Genomic DNA, 26,692 nt, shown 5'->3' with positions numbered 1-26,692 from the left:
AAAGAGAGATGTGCTGCGGAGTGCCAATGCAAGCCCGTCGAGGAAACCGTGCTCAGGTGCTGCCCCGACGACCTGCCGTTTTTAACATAACGAGCTGGATGCAGATACTTGGGTGTGAACCCCACGCAAATCGAGGACCACTATGGACAGTTCAGAGACCGGAAGAGGACGGGGGGGAGGGTGTGGAGAACCCAAGAGTGAGGGTCGTGGGGTGGTGGGAGACACCGGAGTCCCAGAAGCAATGCAGCCAGGAACGCCCCCTTCTTCTCAAGCCAAGGAGGAAGCTACCAGTCGCAGCAGCTGGAACTTGTCGGTGAAGAAGAAGCAGAGGCCCGCTAAGCAGCTTTATTTTAAGGAGGGAAATTGTTTTGGGGAGAGGAGGGTGGGGGTTATGGCTGCCTGCATGCATGCATGCCTAGATGTGGAACAGCCCATTGATGTTGGTCTATCCCCGTCACGGTAAAGCGGCTCTGTAATCTCTGCAAAAGTTTCAGCCAGAGCATGGGCAATGCGCTTTGCGCAAGTTTAATAGGAAAGCTACCGTGTCCTTGTCTCAGTCAGGCTAACGCGTACCGCAACCACTCGTTGCAATGAGGGGTGGGGGACCATTGCTGCACAACACAGGCAAGCTGCAATAGGAGAACACGGGGCGGAATCCACATTGCTGGAGAAGATCCTCCCCGCTCTTCAACCCGGTGACACAGAGCAGGGATATATCGGAAGGATAAATCCTGTGGAAAATATAGGGATACTGTTCTAGTGCACTTTTCGCCCCAGCTGCTCTCTGCTTTCCCCTCCAATGCAGCGAAACCCAGTGAGTCCTGATTCAAGACAGGCTACCCTTCCATGTGGAGTCGCAGCAGAAACAGTTGATTCATTAATCCGCCATTCACTCATTACTCCAACCATGTCTTCGCTGCTTGTGGCCCTCTCTGCTATGTTTGCTAATATGTAAATGATGCTACAAATAGTCCTACAACTCCTTCACTGTGATTATCACAATGCAGCCTCTGTAATAAATGTCTATATCTTTTTTTTTTTTTTAAGTGTCCTTGAATCTTCCGGCCCTAACATGTACAGATTGAGACTACATAATTTGAGAAGGCGGCAAAGGGAAGCAAAGAAGATTTGGTGAAGCAGTTATGAATCAGTATGCTAGAGAGAGTAGAGGCTGCAGGACTGGAGAGAGAAAATGCACGCAGCAGAGGAAGCAGAAAGCAGGAAAAAGGAATTGGCTAGAAGAAAAGCACAAAGCAGCTGATAAGCCTCCTGGCGCACCAAACGGATTGTATGCAGTCAATGGTAGCCATGCAGGCAGATCAATACCATGCTAAACCACCCCGTCCAAAGCTCTCTCTCTTGTGCCCCAGTGTTTGCTCAAAACCCCTTCTCCAGCATCCTGGTTCTTACCACCACCAGCTGCCCCCCACACCTGTACGTTCACTTACCAGCCCCAATAACTACAACCCTTACCCATGCACTCAACCCCAACCCCATCACCAGCAGCATAGTAATCCTGAAGTGCAGCGGGCATTGCACAGCACTCCAGGCAGGACATATTCAAACCATCTGACTGTACAGTTCATCACCCTACCCACCCCAACCTCTTATGTACTGTAATTTTAATAAGGATTTCTTTTGCTTTCAAACAGTTTTTATTATTGCAGAAAGAGAAACATACTGTACCCCAAGGGAAAAATCATTGTACCTGCACTTAACCCCGGTGCAAGGCATCAAACATTACTGTTGGCTTTCAGCCTCAAATTTGCTCCTCAAGGCATCCTACATCCTTGAAGCCTGGCACTGGGCCTCTCTACTAGCCCTGCTCTCTGGCTCTGCAAATTCAGCCTCCAGGCGTTGAACCTCGGAGGTCCATTCGTCACTGATGTTTCACCTTCTCTTCACAAATATTATGGAGGATACAGCACGCGGATATAACCGCGGGGATGCTGTTTCCCCAAGTCTAGCTTCCCAAAAGACACCTCTAGCGTCCTTAAACAGTCACAAGCACATTCCACAGTCATTCTGCACCGGCTAGCCTGTAGTTGAACCGGTCCTTGCTCCTGTCAAGCTTCCCTGTATATGGTTTCATGAGCCAAGGCCTTAGGGGTAAACGGGTCTCCAAGGATCACAATGGGCATTTCCACGCCCCATACTGTGATCTTCAGTCTGGGAAAAATAAGTTCCAGCCTGCAGCTTCCTGAACAGGCCACTGTTCTGAAAAAATGCGTGCATCATGCACTTCCAGGCCACCCTGTAGATTGTCAGTGAAATGCCCACGGTGATCCACAAGCGCCTGTGGAGAACCATAGAGAATACCCCTTCCGATTAATGTACTCGGATGCCTGTGTGGGTGGGGCCAGAATAGGAATATGCGTCCCATCTATCACCTCCTCCACAGTTAGGGAAACCCATTTGTGCAAGCCATCCAGATTCCTGCACGTTCCCAGAGTATGGTTCTTCTTAGGCAGATGGATTAATGGCCCTGCAAACTTGCATCAACACTATTTCCAACGGTCAACTTTCCCCACTCCAAAACTGGTGCGACCGATCAGTAGCTGTCTGGAGTGCCATTCCTTCCAGACTGCAAATAGCCACCCGCTTCTCCACGAAAGGCAGCTCTCAATCTCATGTCCTTGCGCCACAGGGTGGGGGTGAGCTCCTCACATTACCCATGAAAGTGGCTTTTCTCATCCGAAAGTTCTGCAGCCACTGTTCGTCATCCCAGCTTGCAGGACGATGTGATCCCACACTCAGTGGCTTGTTTCTCGGCCAAAAGCGGCGTTCCACAGTGCTGAGCACGTCCATTACTGCCACAAGCAATTTAGTGTCACACGCGTCAGGCAATCTTATATCATCATCGTCGGACTCCTCACTGTCACTTTGGAGCTGAAGGAATAGCTCAACTGCCAAACGTGATGTGCTGGCGACATTCATCAGCAACCGTCCTCAGCAGCTCGGGGCTCATTTTAACAGAAACTGCACTGCAGACTCACAATGGCACCAAACTGCTGGAGCGATGCACCACGGGCGTTGGGACAGGAAGCGGAATGACCCGCACCCTTCCGTTCCTTCCCACAACCCACAGCACCAAATGGGACGAGGTCTCTGTGGGATAGCTGCCTCACAAAGCACCACTCCCAACAGCGCTGCAACTGCTGCAATGTGGCCACACTGCAAAAGAGAGATGTGCTGCGGAGTGCCAATGCAAGCCCGTCGAGGAAACCGTGCTCAGGTGCTGCCCCGACGACCTGCCGTTTTTAACATAACGAGCTGGATGCAGATACTTGGGTGTGAACCCCACGCAAATCGAGGACCACTATGGACAGTTCAGAGACCGGAAGAGGACGGGGGGGAGGGTGTGGAGAACCCAAGAGTGAGGGTCGTGGGGTGGTGGGAGACACCGGAGTCCCAGAAGCAATGCAGCCAGGAACGCCCCCTTCTTCTCAAGCCAAGGAGGAAGCTACCAGTCGCAGCAGCTGGAACTTGTCGGTGAAGAAGAAGCAGAGGCCCGCTAAGCAGCTTTATTTTAAGGAGGGAAATTGTTTTGGGGAGAGGAGGGTGGGGGTTATGGCTGCCTGCATGCATGCATGCCTAGATGTGGAACAGCCCATTGATGTTGGTCTATCCCCGTCACGGTAAAGCGGCTCTGTAATCTCTGCAAAAGTTTCAGCCAGAGCATGGGCAATGCGCTTTGCGCAAGTTTAATAGGAAAGCTACCGTGTCCTTGTCTCAGTCAGGCTAACGCGTACCGCAACCACTCGTTGCAATGAGGGGTGGGGGACCATTGCTGCACAACACAGGCAAGCTGCAATAGGAGAACACGGGGCGGAATCCACATTGCTGGAGAAGATCCTCCCCGCTCTTCAACCCGGTGACACAGAGCAGGGATATATCGGAAGGATAAATCCTGTGGAAAATATAGGGATACTGTTCTAGTGCACTTTTCGCCCCAGCTGCTCTCTGCTTTCCCCTCCAATGCAGCGAAACCCAGTGAGTCCTGATTCAAGACAGGCTACCCTTCCATGTGGAGTCGCAGCAGAAACAGTTGATTCATTAATCCGCCATTCACTCATTACTCCAACCATGTCTTCGCTGCTTGTGGCCCTCTCTGCTATGTTTTGCCTAATATGTAAATGATGCTACAAATAGTCCTACAAACTCTTCACTGTGATTATCACAATGCAGCCTCTGTAATAAATGTCTATATCTTTTTTTTTTTTTTTAAGTGTCCTTGAATCTTCCGCCCTAACATGTACAGATTGAGACTACATAATTTGAGAAGGCGCAAAGGAGAAGCAAAGAAGATTTGGTGAAAGCAGTTATGAATCAGTATGCTAGAGAGAGTAAGAGGCTGCAGGACTGGAGAGAGAAAATGCACGCAGACAGAGGAAGCAGAAAGCAGGAAAAAGGAATTGGCTAGAAGAAAAGCACAAAGCAGCTGATAAGCCTCCTGGCGCACCACAACGGATTGTATGCAGTCAATGGTAGCCATGCAGGCAGATCAATACCATGCTAACCACCCCGTCCAAAGCAGCTCTCTCTTGTGCCCCAGTGTTTGCTCAAAACCCCTTCTCCAGCATCCTGGTTCTTACCACCACCAGCTGCCCCCACAACCTGTACGTTCACTTACCAGCCCCAATAACTACAACCCTTACCCATGACACTCAACCTCCAACCCCATCACCAGCAGCATAGTAATCCTGAAGTGCAGCGGCATTGCACAGCACTCCAGGCAGGACATATTCAAACCATCTGACTGTACAGTTCATCACCCTACCCACCCCAACCTCTTATGTACTGTAATTTTAATAAAGGATTTCTTTTGCTTTCAAACAGTTTTTAATTATTGCAGAAAGAGAAACATACTGTACCCCAAGGGAAAAATCATTGTACACTGCACTTAACCCCGGTGCAAGGCATCAAACATTACTGTTGGCTTTCAGCCTCAAATTGCTCCCTCAAGGCATCCTAATCCTTGAAGCCTGCACTGGGCCTCTCTTACTAGCCCTGCTCTCTGGCTTCTGCAAATTCAGCCTCCAGGCGTTGAACCTCGGAGGTCCATTCGTCACTGATGTTTTCACCTTCTCTTCACAAATATTATGGAGGATACAGCACGCGGATATAACCGCGGGATGCTGTTCCCCCCAAGTCTAAGCTTCCCAAAAGACACCTCTAGCGTCCTTAAACAGTCACAAGCACTTCCACAGTCGTTCTGCACCGGCTAGCCTGTAGTTGAACCGGTCCTTGCTCCTGTCAAGCTTCCCTGTATATGGTTTCATGAGCCAAGGCCTTAAGGGGTAAACGGGGTCTCCAAGGATCACAATGGGCATTTCCACGCCCCTACTGTGATCTTCAGTCTGGGAAAAACAAGTTCCAGCCTGCAGCTTCCTGAACAGGCCACTGTTCTGAAAAATGCGTGCATCATGCACCTTCCAGGCCACCCTGTGTTGTCAGTGAATGCCCACGGTGATCCACAAGCGCCTGAGAACCATAGAGAATACCCCTTCGATTAATGTACTCGGATGCCTGTTGGGTGGGGCCAGAATAGGAATATGCGTCCCATCTATCACCCCTCCACAGTTAGGGAAAACCCATTTTGTGCAAAGCCATCCAGAATTCTTGCACGTTCCCCATGAGTATGGTTCTTCTTAGGCAGATGCGATTAATGGCCCGCAAACTTGCATCACACTATTCCAACGTCCAACTTTCCCCACTCCAAACTGGTTCGCGACGATCAGTAGCTGTCTGGATGCCATCTTCCAGACTGCAAATAGCCACCCGCTTCTCCACGGAAAGGCAGCTCTCAATCTCATGTCCTTGCGCCACAGGGTGGGGGTGGCTCCTCACATACCCATGAAAGTGGCTTTTCTCATCCGAAAGTTCTGCAGCCACTGCTTCGTCATCCCAGACTTGCAGGACGATGTGATCCCACACTCAGTGGCTTGTTTCTCGGCCCAAAAGCGGCGTTCCACAGTGCTGAGCACTCCTTACTGCCACAAGCAATTTAGTGTCACACGCGTCAGGCAATCTTATATCATCATCGTCGACTCCTCACTCACTTTTGGGACTGAAGGAACATGCTCAACTGCCAAACGTGATGTGCTGGCGACATTCATCAGCAACAGCCTCAGCAGCTCGGGTCCATTTTAACAGAAACTGCACTGCAGACTCACAATGGCACCAAACTGCTGGAGGCGATTGCCACCATACGGGGCGTTGGGACAGGAACGGAAGACCCGCACCTTCCGTTCCAACTTCCCAACCCACATCGCACCAAATGGGAACGAGGTCTCTGTAGGAGAATAAGCTGCCTCACACAAGCACCACTCCAACAGCGCTGCAACTGTGCAATGTGGCCACACTGCAAAAAGGTATGCTGGGATACCTCCTAATACCCTGGAGGCCAATAACAGCGCTTTTGGTGTCCACACCTGATGAGCAGCGCTGCATCACCAGCGCTGGAATCGCTACACCCCAAGCAGACCAGGTGAACAGCCAGCGAGTTGCAGCGCTGGCTGGGCTTTCCAAGTGTGTACACAGAGTGAGTTGCAGCGCTGTAACCCCATCACCAGTGCTGCAACTCTCCAGTGTAGCCAAGCCCTTAGTGTCACTGGAAGTTGGAGTAGTTCTTCGAGTAATGTCCCTATGGGTGTTTGTTTGTGTACCCCTGTGCTTGTAATTGGAGATTTATGGTAGCGGTGTCCGGTTGGGTCACACGTGTATGGTCACCGTCTTGCACAACTTCAGGCGATTAATTGGTGCTGTGCGACCAGCCCTCCCTCAGTTCCTTCTCTACCGTGGTTGGCTTGAGTTGGAGCAACTAGCAGCACCTCTCCGCTTTCTGAGTAGCATAACTCAGACATAGGTTAGGGGTTTGTTATTGAAGTGGATTGTGAGATTCTGTGGCCTGCATTGTGCAGGAGGTCAGACTAGATGATCATAATGGTCCCTTCTGACCTTAAAGTCTATGATTCTGTAAGAAAGTAATTGTTGTGAAAGACCCTGAGTATGAACCTGAAGAGTTGTTGGGTATGAGTGGGAAAGGTATGGAACAAGTTTTTGTTGGGGGGGGGGGGGCAGGGAGAGATTGTTAGGGAGTGTCCCCCATGCAGACCCTAGTGGACCCCTCACTCCCATTCAGCCAGGCATGTCTGCTCCTGTCCCGATGTATCCTTGCACCCCCTGTCCACATGTCCCTCTACCCCCACTCAGACACCCATTCCCCCATCCCCATGTCTGCGTGTATCCCCTCGCCATCCTCATGTGTCTCTGTGCCCCCATTCAACCACTCCACTGTCCCCATGTGGCGCTACACCCCTCCTCCCTGTGACCCTTTGCCTCCACTCCCATTCAGTCCTTGCCCCAGTCTGTCCTCCCGCACTAGCCTTTAAGAGTAAGGCTGTGTGTCTGTCATGGAGGTCACGGAAGTCATGGATTCTGTGACTTTCTGTGACCTCCATGATTTCTGCAGTGGCTGGTGCTGGCTCAGGGCGGCAGCAGCAGCAGTTTGGATGTATGAGAGGGGACTCAGGGCTGAGGCAGGGAGTTGGGATGCAGGGCACCACTTACCTGGGTGGGGGGCTTCCCAGCTGCCACCCGCATGTCCCTGCAGCTCCTAGGTGGAGGGGCTAGGGGGCGCCGTGCTGCCCGCCCCCACAGGCGCCGCCCCTGCAGCTCCCATTGGCTGCAGTTCCTGGCCAATGGGAGCTGCAGAGCCAGCACTTGTGGAGGGAGCAGTGCATGGAGCTCCTCTGGCTGCCCCACGCCTACGAGCTGCAGGGACATGCCAGTTAGAGCTGGGAGGCTAGAGAGCGGGCGCTGCTGGTCGGGCACCCAACTCTGAATATAGTGCTGCTGCCAGCAGCAGAGGAGAAGAAAAGGTGGCAATACCATACCATACACCCTTTACTTCTCTGCTGTTGCTGGCAGCGGCACTGCCTTTAGAGCTCGGCTCCTGGGCAGTTGCCGCTGCTCTCTGTTCTGCCTGCAGAGCTGGGTGGCTGAAGAGTGGCAGTTCTTCTTCGAGAGATGTCCCTGTAGGTGCTCCACTCTCGGTGTCGGTGCGCCCCTGCACCTTTGATCGGAGATTTCTGCAGCAGTACTCGTACCAGCCACGCATGCTCAGAGCCTGGCCCCCGCTCTGAGTATACCTCTAGTGAGCATGCACGGCTGGTTTCCTCAGTTCCTTCTCTGCCGTCCCCGGCTTGAGACGTTGCTCAGCAGACTCCTTAAAGAATTTCTTTCCTCATCTTAAAATAACTTGTAGTTAGACAGTTTCTTGTTAGTTAGTTGTTAGTTAGTGTTACTTACCCTTTTTCTACTGTTTAAAAAAAAAAAATTGTTCTCTCAGCCGCTTCAGATATGCCTGACTCCACAGGCTTTAAGCGCTGCTCCTCCTGTAAGGACGCTATCCCTCTCTCCGATGGACATTCACAGTGCATAAAATGTTTGGGGGAGACCCATATTCCCCCAAAATGTGCTCACTGCACTAAACTAAGCTCCTGAACGAGAAAGGACAGGGAGCTAAAACTTAAACTTATTCTACTTCAAAAATCCCTAGGGTCCGCCTCTGACCCTGGCGCGGACTCTGCCTCCGCTCACCGACACAGCTCTCCCACTTCTAAAAAGCAGAAGAAAGCAGCAAAACGAGGGCACCTTCTGTCAAATTCAAAAGAAGCCCTTAGACACAAACGTTTTCCGATCAGATCCACAGTCTCCTTACCGGTGCTCCCCCGCCTGAGCACTTTCGATGAGCCAGGCTCCTCCGGCACTGCGTTAAACCCGCCTGTGCTTTCGGCGGCAGCACGAAGCTCCAGTGCCGAGGCGACAGTCTTTCAGTTGCCAGCCTTGATTATGGCACCTATTGGCACCGCAGTGAACGCGATGCTGACATTTCAGGACCCCCGTGAGGCACCGCAGCCTGCTATTAATAACGCAGCACTGACTCCGGCGCCGGCATTAACAGCTCTACTTGGCACGGAGCCAAAACTAAGAACTCCGGTGCAAGCCTGGGTTCCCTCACAGCAATTCTATCAGCCTTCACCTTCAGCTGCCTCAGTACTGGTGTTTACCCTGTCAAATGACCTCTTAGTGTCACCTACGCTGCAATCGCCCTTCCTTAAAGACTGCTTCTCCCTTACGAATGATTCAGCCTTCCTCCAGTGAGGAGGAGTCTGAACTACACGGTGATGTTTCAGTGCAATCAGAATTCCATCCTCGGAATCCTGTCACCCACGGGCATAGGAAAGTTGTCTCAGACTATCCTCGAGACCCTGCCTCCTGGTGCATTAACCCCTGGATGGCACCACCTATGCCTTTTCCACCACCATGGCAGTATTGGGCCCTGTGGGCACCTTTCCCTCGGCAGCACACCTGCTATTCCAATCTGATGAGACGTGAACGTCCAAATGATATGACTCACTTGGCGGCACCCTCCCATTCTCAGGATCAATTAACTCCTGCTCCTGACCCATTACTAACTGAAATACCAACTGAAGTAATGCCTGAAGAAGCTTTACTTCCCTCCCCTCTACCGTCCTCAGACAATTTTTCGAAATTCCAGGATCTCTTTAAAAGGGTTGCCAGCGAGCTTAGAATCAATCTAGAGGAAGTACCGGATCAACAACATGAGTTAATGGACATCCTGCAACTCTCTTCTTCATCCAGACTGGCATTACCAATCAATGCAGCCCTTCTGGAACCTGCTAAGTCCATCTGGCAGGCTCCAGCCACAAGCCAGCCTACCTGCAAACAAGTGGACCGTAAATATTTCATTCCCTCTAAGGGCTCTGAATTCCTTTTCTCACATCCTGTGCCAAACTCACTGGTAGTTCACGCAGCCAATCAAAGGAACAAACAACAGTATTTCCGCCATACCTCAGCCAACAGGGAAGGCAAACGCTTAGACCTGCTGGGTCGCAAAATGTATGCCTCTTCAACCTTACAATTTCGAATTGCCAATTATACCGCAATTTTGGCAAAGTACGACTATAGAGACTGTAATAAGTTCGTGGACTTTATTGAACACATTCCAGACCAGAAGAAACAACAGTTTACAGCTTTAGTTTCTGAGGGCCAAATCATATCACGCACGGCTCTTCAAGCAGCTCTGGATGCAGCCAATACCGCAGCAAGATCCACCGCTACAGCGGTGGTCATGCGCCGAGGTTCATGGCTCTCCTCTTCCCTCTTTCCTCGCGAGGTTCAGAGCACCATAGAGGATCTCCCTTTTGATGGAGATAAACTCTTTGCTTCCATCACGAATGAGGTGCTCCACTCAGTGAAGGATTCAAGGGCAACTCTTCGATCCTTAGGCATCCAAACCCCTACAACCAGAAGGTGACAGTACAGATATCAACCTTACCACTGTCCACGGTACCCCCCATATACTCAGCATTTCCCAAGATCTCAGGATCAACAACAGCAACACCAACGCCAGAGATCCAGATACCAGTGGCGTCACCCCAATTCTTCTGGGATGCCCCAACTTCCTCCAACTAATAAGCAGATATGAACCTTTGGTCGAGAGTCTCGTAAACATCGTCCCAACTTCAGCATATCCACTGCCTACAACTATCTTTGGACACCACCTACAGCCATTTTTGCTTCAATGGCAGAATATTGCTACCGACAAGTGGGTTTTAGAGGTCATCACAACTGGGTATTCTATCCCCTTCCTCTCCTTACCTCTCACCCACCCACCCTCCCCGTCCCTCTGCAGGGACACCTCTCACGAGCTACACCTCCAGCAAGAAGTACAACATCTCCTTCACCTGGGGGCTATCGAATTTGTGCCCGAAAGCCAGAAGGGGAAAGGGTTCTACTCCCATTATTTCTTAACAGAAAAGAAAACTGGAGGATGGCGACCAATCCTCGACCTCAGGAGGCTCAACAAATTTGCGAAAAAGCAAAAGTTCAAGATGGTTACTCTCACCACCATAATTCCAGCCCTGGAGCAGGGCGATTGGTTTTCAGCCCTCGACCTAGAAGACGCCTAGTTTCACGTCACTATCCACCCGGCCCACAGACGTTTTCTTCGTTTTACCCTCGGCTCAACGCATTTCCAATACAGAGTTCTACCATTCGGCCTTTCCACTGCCCCTCGAGTTTTCTCCAAGCTCCTAGCAGTAGTCACTGCCTACCTCAGGAAAAAAGGAGTCATATATTCCTTACCTTACGATTGCCTCCTGAAGGCCTCCACATTCGACGAGGCCCTCCGCTTCACACAAATCACCATCGAGTGCTTCCAATCCCTGGGCTGCAAAAAACGAAAACAAATCCACATTAAGTCCTACCCAGCACCTGGAGTTTATAGGAGCGAGCCTCGACTCCACAACCGGACTGGCATCTCTCCCCCAACCGATTCAATACCATAAAACTGCTGGCTACAAGACTTCGCAACAGCCCCCAGTCACCGCCCGAGACTGCCCCCAACTACTAGGGCACATGTCCTCGTGCACTTTCGTGGTCCAGAACGCACGTCTCCACATGAGGTGCTTCCAAGCTTGGCTGGCCACGGTTTACAAACCAAACGTGCACTCACTAAACAAACAATTGGCCATACCTTACCGAGTCAAAGACTCTCTCATATGGTGGACAGTCCCCTACAACCTCTGCTCTGGAGTCCCCTTCCTCCAGACCCCCCCAACTCTGATGATGGCGACCGATGCATCCCTCACGGCTGGGGGCCACATCTCTCACCAAACAGTCCATGGGCTATGGTCTCATTCCGAGACCTCCTGCACATAAACGTTCTAGAACTTCGAGCTATACGGAATGCCTGCGCTGCTTCCTTCCCACTAATCAAGAATCAGCATGTACGCATAATGACAGACAACATTGCCTGCATGTTCTACGTAAACAGACAAGGAGGGGCTCGTTCCCACTCTTTTGCTCAGAGGCCATAAAACTCTGGAATTGGTGCCTTGCGAACCACATCCGCATATCAGCTGCTTATCTCCCAGGGGTGATGAACACCACTGCCAACGAGTTAAGCAGACGTTTCCCTTCGGAGCACGAATGGGAGATAGACGAGGGAATCATTTACAACATATTTCGAACTTGGGTCACCCAACCATAGATCTCTTCGCAACCGAAAAACACGAAAATGCCTCAATTTCTGCTCCAGGGCGGGACTGGGCAAACACTCCCTCAGAGACGCATTCATGATCTCTCATGGCACCGGGACTTCGCTTATGCATTTCCCCAATACCATTGCTCAACAGGGTCCTCATAAAGATACGAACGGATCTTGCCAGGGTGATCTTGATCGCACCTTCATGGCCGAGACAACCGTGGTTCCCTTTCCTCACCAGAATGTCAATTCAACCACCGATCTCCCTGCCTCTCATCCCGAACCTCTTATCACAGCAACACGGCCGGCTTCTTCACCCCAATCTCTCCATGCTTCATCTCAAAGCCTGGTACCTGCATGGTTCTCCCAACGAGAACTAGACTGTTCCGACCAAGTTCAGAGGGTACTTCTACACAGCAGAACACAATCCACCTGTACCACCTATCTCCGAAAGTGGAAACGATTCACAAAATGGTGCTCAACCAAACAACTGTCTCCTACCTCTGCACCTCTTCCCTGCATACTCGATTATCTATTGGACATTAAGCAATCCGGCCTTTCCTTCAGCTCCATCAGAGTCCACTTAGCTGCCATCACAACCTTTCATGGTACAGTTGACAATACCTCAGTCTTCGCTCATCCCATCACCAAGCGTTTCCTGAAGGGACTCCAAACCCTATATCCAGACATTAAGCCACCTACCCCTCCATGGGATCTTCACCTAGTATTGTCCTGTTTAACTCATCAACCCTTTGAGCCCTTAGCCACCTGCTCCCTCTTGCACCTCTCGATGAAAACAGCCTTTTTGGTGGCCATTACCTCCGCCAGACGGGCAGGCGAGATAGCAGCCCTTATGGCAGATCCACCATATACGCTCTTCTTCTTCAAGGACAAAGTTACTCTACGCCTACACCCAAAATTCCTTCCAAAAGTTCATGCTTCATTTCACATCAATGAACCAATACATCTACCAACTTTCTTTCTGAAAACCACATGCAAACTCCTTCGAAGCCACAATGCACACACTTGATGTGCGCAGGGCCTTATCCTTTTATTTGGACAGAACCAAACCCTTCAGAAACTCTCCTAGACTCTTTGTCTCCATCGCGGAGCGCTCCAAAGGCATGGCTATCTCTACCCAGAGACTTTCGAACTGGATCTCTGATTGCATACGACTCTGCTATCAGATAAAGAACATTACACCTCCAGCATTGATCAGAACACATTCCACTAGATCTGTATCTACCTCTGTAGCCTTCTTACGTAAAGTACCCTTGTCTGACATTTGTAGAGCAGCCACTTGGTCCTCCAAGCACACATTTGTCAAACACTATGCCCTTACTCAGGGCCCTCTCTCTGACACTCGATTAGGCAGGGCAGTATTATCTACTGCATTCCTGCCAGACCCGAAGTCCCTACCTCCTTGAGATACACTGCTTCGAAGTCACCTAGAGTGGAGCACCCACAGGGACATCTCTCGAAGAAGAAGAGGAGGTTACTCACCTTGTGCAGTAACTGATGTTCTTCGAGGTGAGTGTCCCTGTGGGTGCTCCACTACCCACCCTCCTCCCCTCTACTTCGGAGTTGAGGTAGCCTCCGTTGTAGAGAAGGAACTGAGGGAACCGGCCGCGCATGCTCACTGGAGGTATACTCAGAGCGGGGGCCAGGCTCTGAGCATGCGTGGCCGGTACGAGTACTGCTGCAGAAATCTCCGATCAAAGACACGGGTGCACCGACACCTAGAGTGGAGCACCCACAGGGACACTCATCTCGAAATGAGTAACCTCCTCTTGCTGTCCGGCTACCTGGTGGGGGGTGTAAACTACTACAGACATGAAGAAGGGGGCGCTATTAAAGAAGTTTGAGAACCACTGCTGTAGGCTATTGATCGGAGCCTATAACTTCTGAATGTTGTAACTGGTCTCAATACTTTATTCTTCTCTGGCGCTTAGTATTTTCGTACTTATCCTCAATAACAGGACCTATTTATAATTATATATAATAATTCCTCTGTGGTTGAAAGTGAAGTCAATGGACTGAGAATACTCGTATGTGATTTAAAGGATTTTTCCACTATTGCCCCAGCCAGGCTTTAAGTCACCCTGAGACTCCTCCGGTCCTGGAGCTGTCTGGACGCTTGTCCTGTCTGACATAAATTAGAAGAGTGAAGTCTGCTCTAGCCTACAGTGGCTGCCACTAGACCCAAAAAGCTGTTATAATGGCTGGGGTTTGGTGGAGAAGTCCAGCCATGACCTCTTTTCCTTGACTGTGCACACTGCTTAGAGATCTCTAGGAAGCAGGAAGAGCAGCAAATTCTGTTGTATGTAGGTTCTTATACTTTCATTGTTACTGTAGAATCTGAGCAGTTTCCATTAGTGCATTAAGCAATGTGACTAACCTGGTCATGTGGTTTGTTCCCCTCTCATCCCCTCCACAGGGAGAAAATTGTGTGTGCAGTGAAATTTTTGTTTTGCTAAGGTTTAGGTTTTTGTTTTTTAAAATACACCGTGTTACATGTTAGAAAAGGTTGAAGAAATGTGATTTGCACTTGGAGAGAAAATGGTGACGTTTGATGGCCCCAAGTTCTCGTGGGAGTTTTTTCTACAGTATCAGACCAGCCCTGAGAAAGCTGTGCCTTCTGCATGAATGGGCTTTATACACAGGACTCTCTACATTGGCTCCTTGTTATATGAAAATGCCTGTATGAAGTAAAGAAGTGAGAAGCAGCTAAACTGAATGGAGAATTAGGCCCATAATCTTGAGTTTAATTTTAAAGGAAAACATATTTCTTCTTAAATTGAAAAAAAATTACTTATGGGCAAATGTCTAAAGTTTTAACCTGAGTGTATTATTTCCCACTGGAGGTCACTATTTCAACTCATGTTTTCCATTATAAACCTCTGCTCTGTGTGTGTGTGTGTGTGTGTGTGTGTGTAAAATGTATCTACAAGATGTGTGTATTGTCAGTGTATATATAAATCATCTTAAAGTTAGTTCTCCAGAAGAAAGTGGGTTTTCTGTTTTTTCCATTTTCTAATAAATCTCTGATGTGTCCATAATGACACTTATAGATACAAAGGTTTTTAAAAGAATGATCATAATTATATGTAATCCTAGTTACTGATGACATGACCTATTAATGTAAAAAAAAAATACAACCCCCACCAAAAAAAAACCACCACCAAAAAAACCAGTAACCGTGCCACTATGGCATTTTAACAAGTATCATGGGTAAGGAAGACTTTGTTACGCATTTCCAACAAATAATTCCTTTCTTGTTGGATTTAGGTTCTGAGTAGTGATTTATTTTATTTATATTTTCCTATGTTCATTTTTAAGACAGGACATTTCATAAAGTGATTTTTCTTAATTCAGTTCTACAGTAATTAACCAATAAAAAACCTGGAAGAAAAGACACAACACTTAAGGCTGTCATCTCTAAATTATTAAAGCTCTACAACCTATTCAGTAATTCTAAACAAAAAACACATTCTCTAATAGCCTTCATCATAAATATCTAAAAATAACAGCTTTCCTATATTAAATTAGCGCCAGACTGCGCTTGAAGATGAATAGAAATGTTGGAGAAAAGTAATCTCTGCAATCTACTTCCCTTTTTATGTACATTAATGCTCAAGAATAATATTCCTGATCCAAATAAAATCAGTGCTATTTCTTTCATTTGATAAGTTGTATAGATGAAGTGAATCTTGGTATACAGCATGATTTCATCTGGGATCAGTTATTAAAAATGGTTGAGGTCTTCCTCAGCCTAGATTATTTTCCCTAAAAGTATGGATCGTTTTTAAACATGATGGAGTTCAAGGTTGTGGTAAGAGGGAGAAGGACGTACAAGAGGAAGTAATTGGCAAAATAGGAAAGATTTTTTTTGAGCAGATATGTAACAGCTCTTTGTGTATAAATAAATTAAACTAATTTGTAATTCTCCTTTGTTTTAAGAATAAAACAGGACAATATATAACCTTTATCTTTTATTTTTTCTAGTGATATGCAGCTTCCGAGGATCTGTACCACAAGGCTTAGTCTTGGAACTAGGAGAAACTGTCCAGATCTTGGAAAAATGTGAAGGTTAGTATGATAGGTTGAAGTGGGGTGTGTTTCCTAAAGATAAATCTTATTTGCAGTAGAAATATATAAACAAATTTACAGTCATTTTGGGATCACGATGTATCAGATAATCAAAATACTCTGATAAAACCTCATTTGACCCACTTACCCTAGGAAAGACTAGAGCTTTACTGGCAGTAATCCAGTCTGGTAGGAGGTCAGTGTGTTTAAGTAAACCATCTGTCCAGAAAATGTTCAAACCCTGACTCGAGCATTTTATGGTTGTTGTGTCTAGTGGTGAATTTTCATCATGTTGATTTTTGAACAAATATCTAGATTTTATCCCCTTCCCATTAAGTTGAGCTTACCAATGTTATTCATTTTCCATAAGTATTTGAAAATAGGCTTAATGAAATATAGTAGTGATTTGGTTGGGACCAAGACTGTGAAAAAGAATAATTTGTTGAAGTTGCTGATTTATGTAAAAAGAACAAGAGTACTTGTGGCACCTTAGAGACTAACAAATTTATTTCAGCATGAGCTTTTGTGAGCTACAGCTCGCTTCTTCAGATGCACAGAATGGAACACACAGACGGGATATTTATACATACAGAGAACATGAAAAGATGAAAGTATGCATACCAACAGGAAGAGTCTAATCAATTGAGATGAGCTATTGTCAGCAGGAGAAAAACTTTTTGAAGTGAAATAATTAAGAGACCCATAAAGGGTGAGTGAGAATTTAACATTAAGGAAATAGATACCTCAATTAGGTGTAGTGACCCCAAGCCATTCTCTATCCCTGTTAAGAGCCTGAGGTTAATGTTGTCTAAATTTGCATATTAATTCGATTTAGCCAGTAAATCCCTCTGTTGGAGTCTGTTTTTGAAGTTTTTGTTGCAAAACTGCCACCTTCGAGCGTCACTGAGTTGGTTAGAGAGGTTGAAGTGTCTCTGCCACTGGTTTTTGAAAATTGTTATGATTCCTGATGTCAGATTTGTGTCCATTATTCGTTTGCCATTTTGGCAATGTACATCATCAGGACCTTACATCACATCAGCCACGGCATCAGGGGTTCGTTTACACGCACACTACCAACATGATGATATGCATCAGTGCCAGCGATGCCCCTCTGCCATGTACATTGACAGAACTTGAAGGTGGAGTGCAACAAACAAAACTTCAAAAACAGACTCCAAAGAGAGACTGCTGAAGCTCGATATTAATATGCAAATAAAACACATTAACTCAGGCCTTAAACAGAGACGGGAATGAGTTGGGTCATTACACTAAATGAACTATCCCTGTGTAAGTTCCTTCACACCTCTATGGGTCACTAATAATCATACTCAAAAGTTTTTCCCCCTGCGGACCGATTAGCTCATCTTAATTGAGAGACTCTTTCCTGTTGGGTAAGATCATAGACTCTAGGACAGGAAGGGACCTCAGAGGTCATCGAGTCCATCCACTGCCTCCATGGCAGGACCGAAATACTGTCTAACCATCCTGATAGACATTTATAACCTAACTCTTAAATATCTCCAGACAATGGACGATCCACAACCCTCCCCTAACAATTATTCCGGTGTAACTAACTCTGACAGTGAGGAGATTCTCCTAATGTCGCAAATCTAAATCTCCCTTGCTGCAGTTTAAGCTCGTTGCTTCTTGTCTATTCATAGAGGCTAAGTTGAACAAGTTTTTCCTCATCCTGAGACACAACTTTTAGATAACACTGAAAACTGCTTCATGTCCCTCCTCATCTCTCTTTCCAAAACTAAAAGAAACCCAATTCTCAAAGCCTTGCTTCCATGGTCATATCTTAAGCACTTAAATCATTCTGTTGCTCTTCTCTGAACATCTCCAATTTCTCCACATCTTTCTTGAACCATGCGTGCCCAGAACTGGAACACAATACTCTCCTAGTTGGAGGCCTACAGATGCAATAAGAGCAGAATGACTCTCGTGTCTGTTTACTGCAACACCATCTTTTAATGCATCCCAGAATCACGTTTGCTTTTTGGTAACAGTATCACACTGTTGACTCATATTATAGCTGTGGTCCACTATGACCCTAGATCTTTTCTGCCATACTCCTCCTAAGACACCTTCCCATTCTGTACTGTAAACTGATTGTTCCTTCCTAAGTGGAGCATCTTTGCATTGTCTTATTGAACTTCATTCCGGTTTACAACCTCAGACCATTTCTCCAATTTGTCCAGATCATTATTGAATTGACTCTGTTCCTCCAAAGCAGTTGCAATCCCTGCCAGTTTGGTATCGTCCCTGCCAAACTAATAAGCGTACTTTCTATGTCAACATCTAATTGTTGATGAAGATATTGCAACAGAGCGGTCCCAAACAGACCCCTAGCGGAACCCCCTGTTATAAGCCTTTCCAGCAGATGGGGAGCCATTAATAACTTACTCTCTGAGTACGGTTATCACAGCCAGTTATGGCACCCACCTTAGTAGCCCCATCTACATTGTATTTGCTTAGTTTATTGAAAGGATACCTGCGAGACCAGTATCAGAATGCCTACTAGAGTCTAGGTATGACCCAACATCCACCGCTTCTCGCTTATCCACAAGAACTCGTTATCACCTATCAAATTTATGCAATACTTCCATCTTTTCATGTTCTCTGTAGTATAAATATCTCCTGTCTGTGTGTTCCATTCTGTGCATCTGAAGAAGTCGAGCTGGTAGCCACGAAAGCTCATGCTGAAATAAATTTGTTAGTCTCTAAGGTGCCACAAGTACTCTTGTTCTTTTTGCGGATACAGACTAACACGGCTGCTATTCTGAAACCTGATTTATGTAGGAGAGTGTTTTACAATTAACCTTTTTTACCTTCTTTTTACTCTTAAAAGTAAATGCCATTTCCAGTACATTACAGCAGTAGCAGCCGTTCTCTCTCTTTGAATGTATACATATAGGGTCCAATCCTGCTGCCTTACTCATGGGAATAAACCAGTTGAAGTCAGTGCTGCTAATCACATATGTAAAGGATTTGTCCCCTATTGTACAGAAAAAGCAAGCAACTGTAAATTATTTGTTTGTAATACCTTTGAGGCATACTTTTGACAACATAAAACATGAGAGCACGTTTCACTAAAACCTCTGAGATGGAATTATAGATCCTTAATCCAAACATGTCTTCAAAAAATTAATCCAAGTCCCAGATCCATAGTTATGAATCTGAGTTGCAGATCCATTGGCCATGCAGTCTTTTGTCTCTAACATCCATGAATAGGAATCTTGTAATTTGTGAATGTTGCATCACACCAAAGAACAATTAAAAATTTTTTTTTCAAATTTGGATTGCAGTGCATTAAAATTTACTCAGTCGTTTAGCGTAGTTTATCAGTATACCATTTTAGCCATAGACTGCTGTGCATACTACAGTAAATACAAATTTTAAATTGATAACTCCAAAAAACATAGAGTTTTAAAAGCACAAATTAAAAACACAAGATTTACCCTTCCCCCATATCAATTACACCTTTAAAATCGCCACTCCTAAAACATTGTATGAAAATAAGATTAAAAAATTTAGGAGTTCAATATTTCATTTTGGTTAAAAGTGGCCTCTCTCTCACATTTTTTCTTATGTTTATGGCCAACCAAGCAAATAGGGTAACAGTCTATATAACTGAAATGTTTTCAGTGCATAACAAGTATACTGATTTCTGAGCTGATGCAGTAAAAAACATCTAGGCCAGGAATGAAAATAGCCATTTATTTCTCAGGTGGCAGTATAGGTTACAAGACTATAAATAGTGTGTTAAGTCTGCAGCCTGGGCAAACGTACATGGATAAAGATGATCATCTCTCAATACCAGCATAACTCCCTTTCTTCCAAATAGGCCCTTTGCATAGTTTGAAACAGAGACCTCTGAAGACCTTCCTTAACATACTGTTGTTTAAAAAACTCAAATATTTCTCATAACTGTAGATATTCTTTGTTAGAAAGTCAAGGAGACATTTGTTGCATGAACAACTGCCACATCCAATTGTTTACAATTATATTCTGCTCTGAACTTAATTAAGGTTTTCTCAGTTTTGTCTACAGTGGTAACAAAGACAAATTCCAAAAAGCCCAACGAATGGAGGCAATAGTGAACTTGCAAAAGCCAAGGGAATGTCAGAGGATATACCTTGCTGAGCTTTTCCTTCACACAAAATCATGGCAAGCACTGTCAATTCATATGCTGCATACAGAGCCAATAAATATGAAGGCATTGGACTTTTGTTGAAATAGCATATTCCCCTGCCTCTGCCCTGAGTAAAGCAGCTTGGGTGTAACTTAGGAAGCTGAGCATTCTCCTTAAAAATTTGTTTTATACGCCCTTTAATTCGCTATGATTCTTCCAGCCCCAAATTTCTGTATTATACAGTATTTGGAAACACACTTTACCTTTAAATTCTAAGAGCTGGAAGGGCTGGATTGCCCCTGTAAACGTGAATGAACACAGCACTGCTTGCATAGAACCTCGGGCTTTCTTCTTTACCTCCTCTATATGTTTATCCTACTGGCCATTATGTGTAAAACAGATATCCAAACAGGGGAAAAACCTGACTTGTTCAATATAATGGCCATCAATCATCCATATATGCTGGTCTGTGGCCAGAGAAAATTACTTTAGTTTTCTAATAGTTTATGGTCAGATTCTCCTATTTGCAAAAAGAGCTAAAGTCATTTAACATATACTTTAAGCCTAGGGGGGTTTGAGACCACAGAACCATGTTGTCCGCATAAAGAAGGACCAACACAAATCAGTTCAGAATTTTGGGAGGGAAATGTGCTGCTTCTAAAGCTGTCACAATCTCATTAATGTAAAAATTAAGGAGAAAATGGGCCAATAAGCAGCCCTGCGGGATGCCTTATATGATGGATAAGTAAATTAGTTTATCTCGCCACCCAATCCTAATCTTGACACTGTTTGTCTATGGAGGGCTTTCAAGATAAAGAAGCCTAGAGTCTGTGCTAGCCTTGGCAAGTTTCTCCCAGAGATGATCTCTGTCAGTAGACTCAAAAGCTGATTTCATGTTGACAAAGGCTGCATAAATTTTTTCCTGGGAACTGGCTTTGAAAGGCTAATAAAATACTCTTGTCAGATGGCTGAGAAATCTTAATTATCTGGTGTGACAAAAAGTGGCTAGTCCAAAACTACATGTCTCTTGAGCTAGAAGGCAAAATAATGTACATACTTATCATGTTGTGAATGGTTACAGTACACATCTTTGTAGACCAGATTCTTGAATACCGAAAGTGCTATATAAGGTTATTAGGTCATTAACACTATGGACTTAAAGGAAACAATTGCTTACTGGAATTTCTCTGCTCAAAGGTAGATTATTTTTCCTGAGATGGCATATATTAATGATGGTACCTATCTTAAGAGTCTTTGTTCTGTGCAACTAAACTTGTAAAAAAATCCAGACATCCTTCCTAGGCCTGAAGAAGAGCTCTATGTAGCTCGAAAGCTTGTCTCCTTCACTAACAGAAATTGGTCCAATAAAAGATATTATCTGACCCACCTTGTCTCTCTACTAGCCTGGGACCTGCATGGCTACAAAAATGCTTCGAACAAGCAGTGGTTTGTAATTAAAAGCTAATTCTCCAATTCCACGGTATATACCTACCTCTCTTCAAGGGCCAGGGGAAACAAATGGGCCATTTTGCAACATGTTTTGAAAGTTGACTTGTCTAATCTATTTTGTACTACAAATGGTGGGAATTCTAGAGTCATATCAGCTGGCCCCTATTTCTTATGTCAGGAAGGATCTATCAGTACATCTGCTGATCACAATTGTCAGTGTATTGCAGGAAGGGACATAGGCACAGAGTTTCTAATCTGCTGGGGAGTGCTCCTCCCTGGCCTCGCCCTCACTCCATCCCTTCCCTAATGCCTCACCCCCGTCCTGTCTCTTCCTGGCCCAGTTCTTTCCCCTCCCCTGAGCACGCTGCGCCCTTCCTCCCCCCCCCCCAGTGCCTCCAGACATTGCAAAACAGCTGATATGCGGTAGGGGCTGGGAGGGAAGGGGAGGTGCTGATTGGTGGGGCCTGCTGGCAGGCAGGAGCCACTGGGGGAAGAGGGAGGCGTAGATGGGGGACTGCCAGTGGGTGCTAAGCATCCACCATAGTTCTTCTTATAGACTTTTATATTCCCAAATCTAGTACAAATCCTTATTGCTTAGGATTTGCCAGTTTATTTCTATTTTATTTCTGGAACTTTTCTTTATCTGCCTTCGTTCCTGGAAAATAGACTTTATACTCAGTTAACCTAATTTGATGGCTTGTATCCTGGATTAACAAGGACAGTAGATATCAATTGCTTGATCCACACTTAACATAATGACACAGATTATGTGTGTGTGTTATAGATCTGTAAAACTGTAGAATCCGATTTTGGATTCATCCAGAAATTTTCTATACCACTGAATGTGTTTGTGTCCTTTAAAGGTTGATAGCTATCAATTATTGGAAAGACTGTTACTGGCAGCTTTTAGCTGTTATTGAAAACATTCCTCAATAAGCATTGCACCATCAATATATACAATAACTCTTCACTTAAAGTTGTCCCAGTTAACGTTGTTTCGTTGTTATGTTGCTGATCAATTAGAGAACATGCTTGTTTAAAGGTTCGCAATGCTCCCTTATAACATTGTTTGGCAGCCACCTGCTTTGTTCTCCACTTGCAGAAAGAGCAGCCCATTGCAGCTGGCTGGTGGGAGCTTGGACCCAGGGTGGACTGGCAGCCCCCATAATCAGCTCCCCACTCCCTTAAGTTCCCTGTCCGGCAGCTGCCCAGCAGGCTATCGATTGTCGGCAGTTCAGCTGTCCCTCCCCCCACTGCCATGTGCTGCTCCTGCCCTCTGCCTTGGAGCTGCCCTCTGCCAGGAGCTTCCTGCTTGCTGGCAGGTGGGGAGGAAGAAGGGTGCTAATGTCAAGGTATCCCTGCTCCCCCCTGCTCCTGCCCCCCACTTACCCCATCTCCATAGAGCGGGGCAGGGGCACGACAGGGCTCAGGACGGAGGAAGCTTGCTAGCTTCAGCTGCTGTCTCTACTTGCTGATCTACTTAAAAGGGCAATGTACTTAGAGTGGTGTCAGCATACTTAAAGGGATAATGCACATCTCTCTCTTTCACACACAAGGTGTCTGTCTCTGTCTCTGTCTCCCATGCTGTCTCCCCTCCCTCCATTTGTGCTGCCTTATAGAGTGTGAGGCTACATTAACAACAATTTGTTAACCCTTGAGGGCTCAGCCGAGTGCTAGTTCATCATTTAGCATGAAGGCATTTCCTGAGAAATATTCCACTCTCTGAGTCCACCACCTCAACCAAGCTTCACAATCATCATTGCTGTGTGCAGTATTAAATTGTTTGTTTAAAACTTTAGACTGTGTGTGTGTGTGTATATATGTATGTGTGTGTGTGTGTGTGTGTGTATATATATAGTCTTTTGTCTGGTGAAAAAAGTTTCCCTGGAACCTATCCTCCCGATTTACATTAATTCTTATGGGGAAATTGGATTCGCTTAAAATTATTTTGCTTAAAGTTTCAGGAACATAACTACAACGTTAACGAGGAGTTACTGTATATAAGTACTTCAAACGCTATATCAAATAATTATTAAATTTCAAAGTGGGATTCTCTTCAAAAGACCTTTTCTTCTCTGTTGGAGTTTTGCAGACACTTATGTAAACACTTATTCTTTCTGGATCTTTTCAAAGAAATTATTTGAGATTAACCAAAGATTTTAACCAGTGTAGATTTCAATCATTAGTATGAGCAGTCATGACAAATGAACAGTTTATTTTACAGGAGAAAACCAGCCCAGAGCATTTTGTTGAATTTTCTGGATTTTCCCCCCTGTTTACTTTTTTCTTTCTATCTGAAGAATGCAATTTTATGTAAATTTATGCATATTTTTATAAATGTGTAAAACAGAACCTGTAGTTTTTTGCTAGGAAATGTTGACAGGTATGCAATTGGATATTACTACCATAGGTATGTTAAAATGTGCAATGCGCATAATGAGGACTTTTTATCAAAATATAGTAAAGTTTGTATATAACAACTTTACAAAGAGGCGCACAACTTACAAAAGTAATTGCCGGAAATTTAAAGGGAAATTAGTAATCAAAGTTGAAACTTTTCTAGTCTTAGTGGAAATCTGATTTGATTTAATTAATAAAGAAATGGAATCACAAAAGAAAAACATCAAAAAATGAGAGAAATTCTGAAACTTTACCATTACTTAGCCAACATGAATGATCCCACCTAAAAAAAATCATTCCGTGAGCCCAGAAGAAGAAGATGCTGAAACATGACTGGTGGAACACATTTCATCTTCTTTGCTGTCTTCTATTCTGCTATTTAAAATTAAAAGTCCAACTTCTTTCCCAAATCTTTGCTTATGAAGGAGATTGCCACAATTTCCTCTAAACAAAATATGACAGTTGCAGGAGGAAGGACAGGAAAATTAATTTTTTCTTCAGTACTTAAAAGCATGGCACACCTATCGACCAATAGCAAAGACTTCCCAAGTCTTCCTTTCAGGTATATATTATATTCATGGTAATACTTTACAGGGATATAGAAATTTTAAAGAAACAAATGAGAAAAAACAAAGAAAAAATATTTAGCATGAGATCCTCATCCCTGCTCTGGCTCCTTTACTTGGAGTAAATTAGACTGAGAGGTGTATATGGGCCTTAAGCTCTAATTCTGTCCAAGGAAGTATTCCCCCCAGTGCAGGAAATGAGGAAGACAACCGTAAAGTTGTCAATTAGTGTGTCTGTGGGTGCTCCACTGTAGGTGTGCTTGCATCCCTGTGCTGCTGATTGGAGAACTTCAGTAAGTGTCCATTGTCTCTCCTTGTGCTGCACCATGAGGCTAGTCAGCGCCTGGGCTAATCCCTCTCAGTTCCTTCTGAACTGCCCCTGGCTAGAGATGTTGCTATTCGCAGTCTGTTAGGGTCTTTACTTTCTATTTGCATTTCTATAGTTAATTAGTCTCTAAATTAGTATAGTTGTAGTTTTTTCTTTACCCTGTTTTTTCTCTTAAAAGAAAAAGAACTCCACCTCCTTTGCTTCTTCTTTGTCATTGGGGACTCTTTATCCTACTGAGTATATCCAGTTCCAGGCTTCAAGAAGTGTCTTACTTGCAAGGGAGGCAATCCCGGTTGAAGACAAGCACTCCCAGTGCATTTGCTGCTTTGCGGAAGGCCACATCCAGCAGAAGTGCGGTCTCTCTCAGCAGCTCAGGCCAAGTTCATGTAAGATCAGAGAGTGCCAACAAAAATTTATTTGCATGGAGGCGGCTCTCAGATCCTCTCAGGACCTGCAGTATGAGTCACTTGGCAGACAGTGAGTCTTCTCCACAGTCCTCTACATTTAAAGGTTATGAATTGAAGAAGCAAGCTGCTGACCCTTTTCACAAATCATTGAAGAAGAAGGCGGAAGCCCCCAAAGTGAGCCCCAAGATGGCCATAAGTGATCCCCATTGTGCTCGGTATCTTTGGCACTGTTGGCACAGAGACCTTCCCAATCAGGTCCCCATGACTTACAGAAACCGACAGCAGTAGGTACTTGTTGACATGCCCACTGAGTCATTGGCACCGAGGGACAGGAGTAAGCACTCCACTAAAAAGGGTCTCCCATTATGTGAGTCTGTTTCGGTGCTGTCATGAGTGCCTCATACAGCACCAGAACAGGCAAGATCCCTGGCTCCACCACTGGCATCGAGCCAGTTGGTACCAGCGGAATTCCACCACTCTAGAAACCTCTGCATATTGGATGTACCAGTCTCTCTGCATCTTGGTATTGGGACTTCCACACCAAGCCTCTGCCTAGCATGGAAATCATCCCCACTGCCATGCCACATTCCCCCACTCTCGAGCAAGGGTTCAGATACTGAGCCAGAAGAGGTGGCATCACACTACTCCTCCCAGGCTCCATATGGTGCCCAATATCAACAGGCCCTTAGAGTATGCCCTCAGATGGCCTCACCACCACCATCCTGGCATGAGCGCCATTGCCTGGCTCTATACCACCACAACCCCAGTGGCCATATTGGGACCCTCAGGTGGCATATCGCCTCATGCCTCTCGAGCTTCAAGCCTCACTCAAGAACTCTTAAGGCACTTAATGCACCCCTTTGGGTGCAGCATCTGTAGCTTCAGAGCCTCCAGAAGACGACATTGAGGAACATGAGGGCAGTGCTGAGGAGGAAGTGACCCTGGGGACCATATCCTCCTCCTTGCTGGAAGAAGCCGTCATGCCTTCCCCACCATTTCTGGCTGATGTAATAAAGAGAGTTACAGACACTCTCCAGATACAACTGGAAGTAGCCGAAGACACCCACCACTGTCTCCTTGGCATTCTCCATTCATCCTCTTCCTCAGAGATCATCTTTCCTATTTATAAGCCCATCTTGGATCCGGGAAGAACCATCTGGCAAACCCCAGCATTGGTAGTGCCTACTTGCAAGCGAGTGAACAAAAATACTAAGTCCCAGCTAAGGAATCTGAATTCCTCTT

At 45.8% G+C, this 26,692-nt stretch overlaps 1 protein-coding gene across 8 annotated transcripts in view; it reads left to right on the top strand.

The window, feature by feature from the left end:
- DOCK3 (dedicator of cytokinesis 3) overlaps positions 1-26,692 on the top strand; it is a 605,476-nt gene that overhangs the window by 53,279 nt on the left and 525,505 nt on the right. For all 8 annotated transcript variants that reach the window (XM_032805794.2, XM_032805793.2, XM_032805795.2 and 5 more), the window contains exon 2: positions 16,082-16,165. In XM_032805794.2, coding sequence (XP_032661685.1) covers positions 16,082-16,165 — 84 coding nt within the window. The remainder of the gene's footprint in view (positions 1-16,081; positions 16,166-26,692) is intronic.

This window comes from Chelonoidis abingdonii, chromosome 16, assembly GCF_003597395.2.
Source record: "Chelonoidis abingdonii isolate Lonesome George chromosome 16, CheloAbing_2.0, whole genome shotgun sequence".
NCBI classification, from domain to species: Eukaryota; Metazoa; Chordata; order Testudines; family Testudinidae; genus Chelonoidis; species Chelonoidis abingdonii.
Note: the sequence above shows the minus strand (reverse complement) of the source record. Positions and strands in the feature narration are given on the sequence as shown.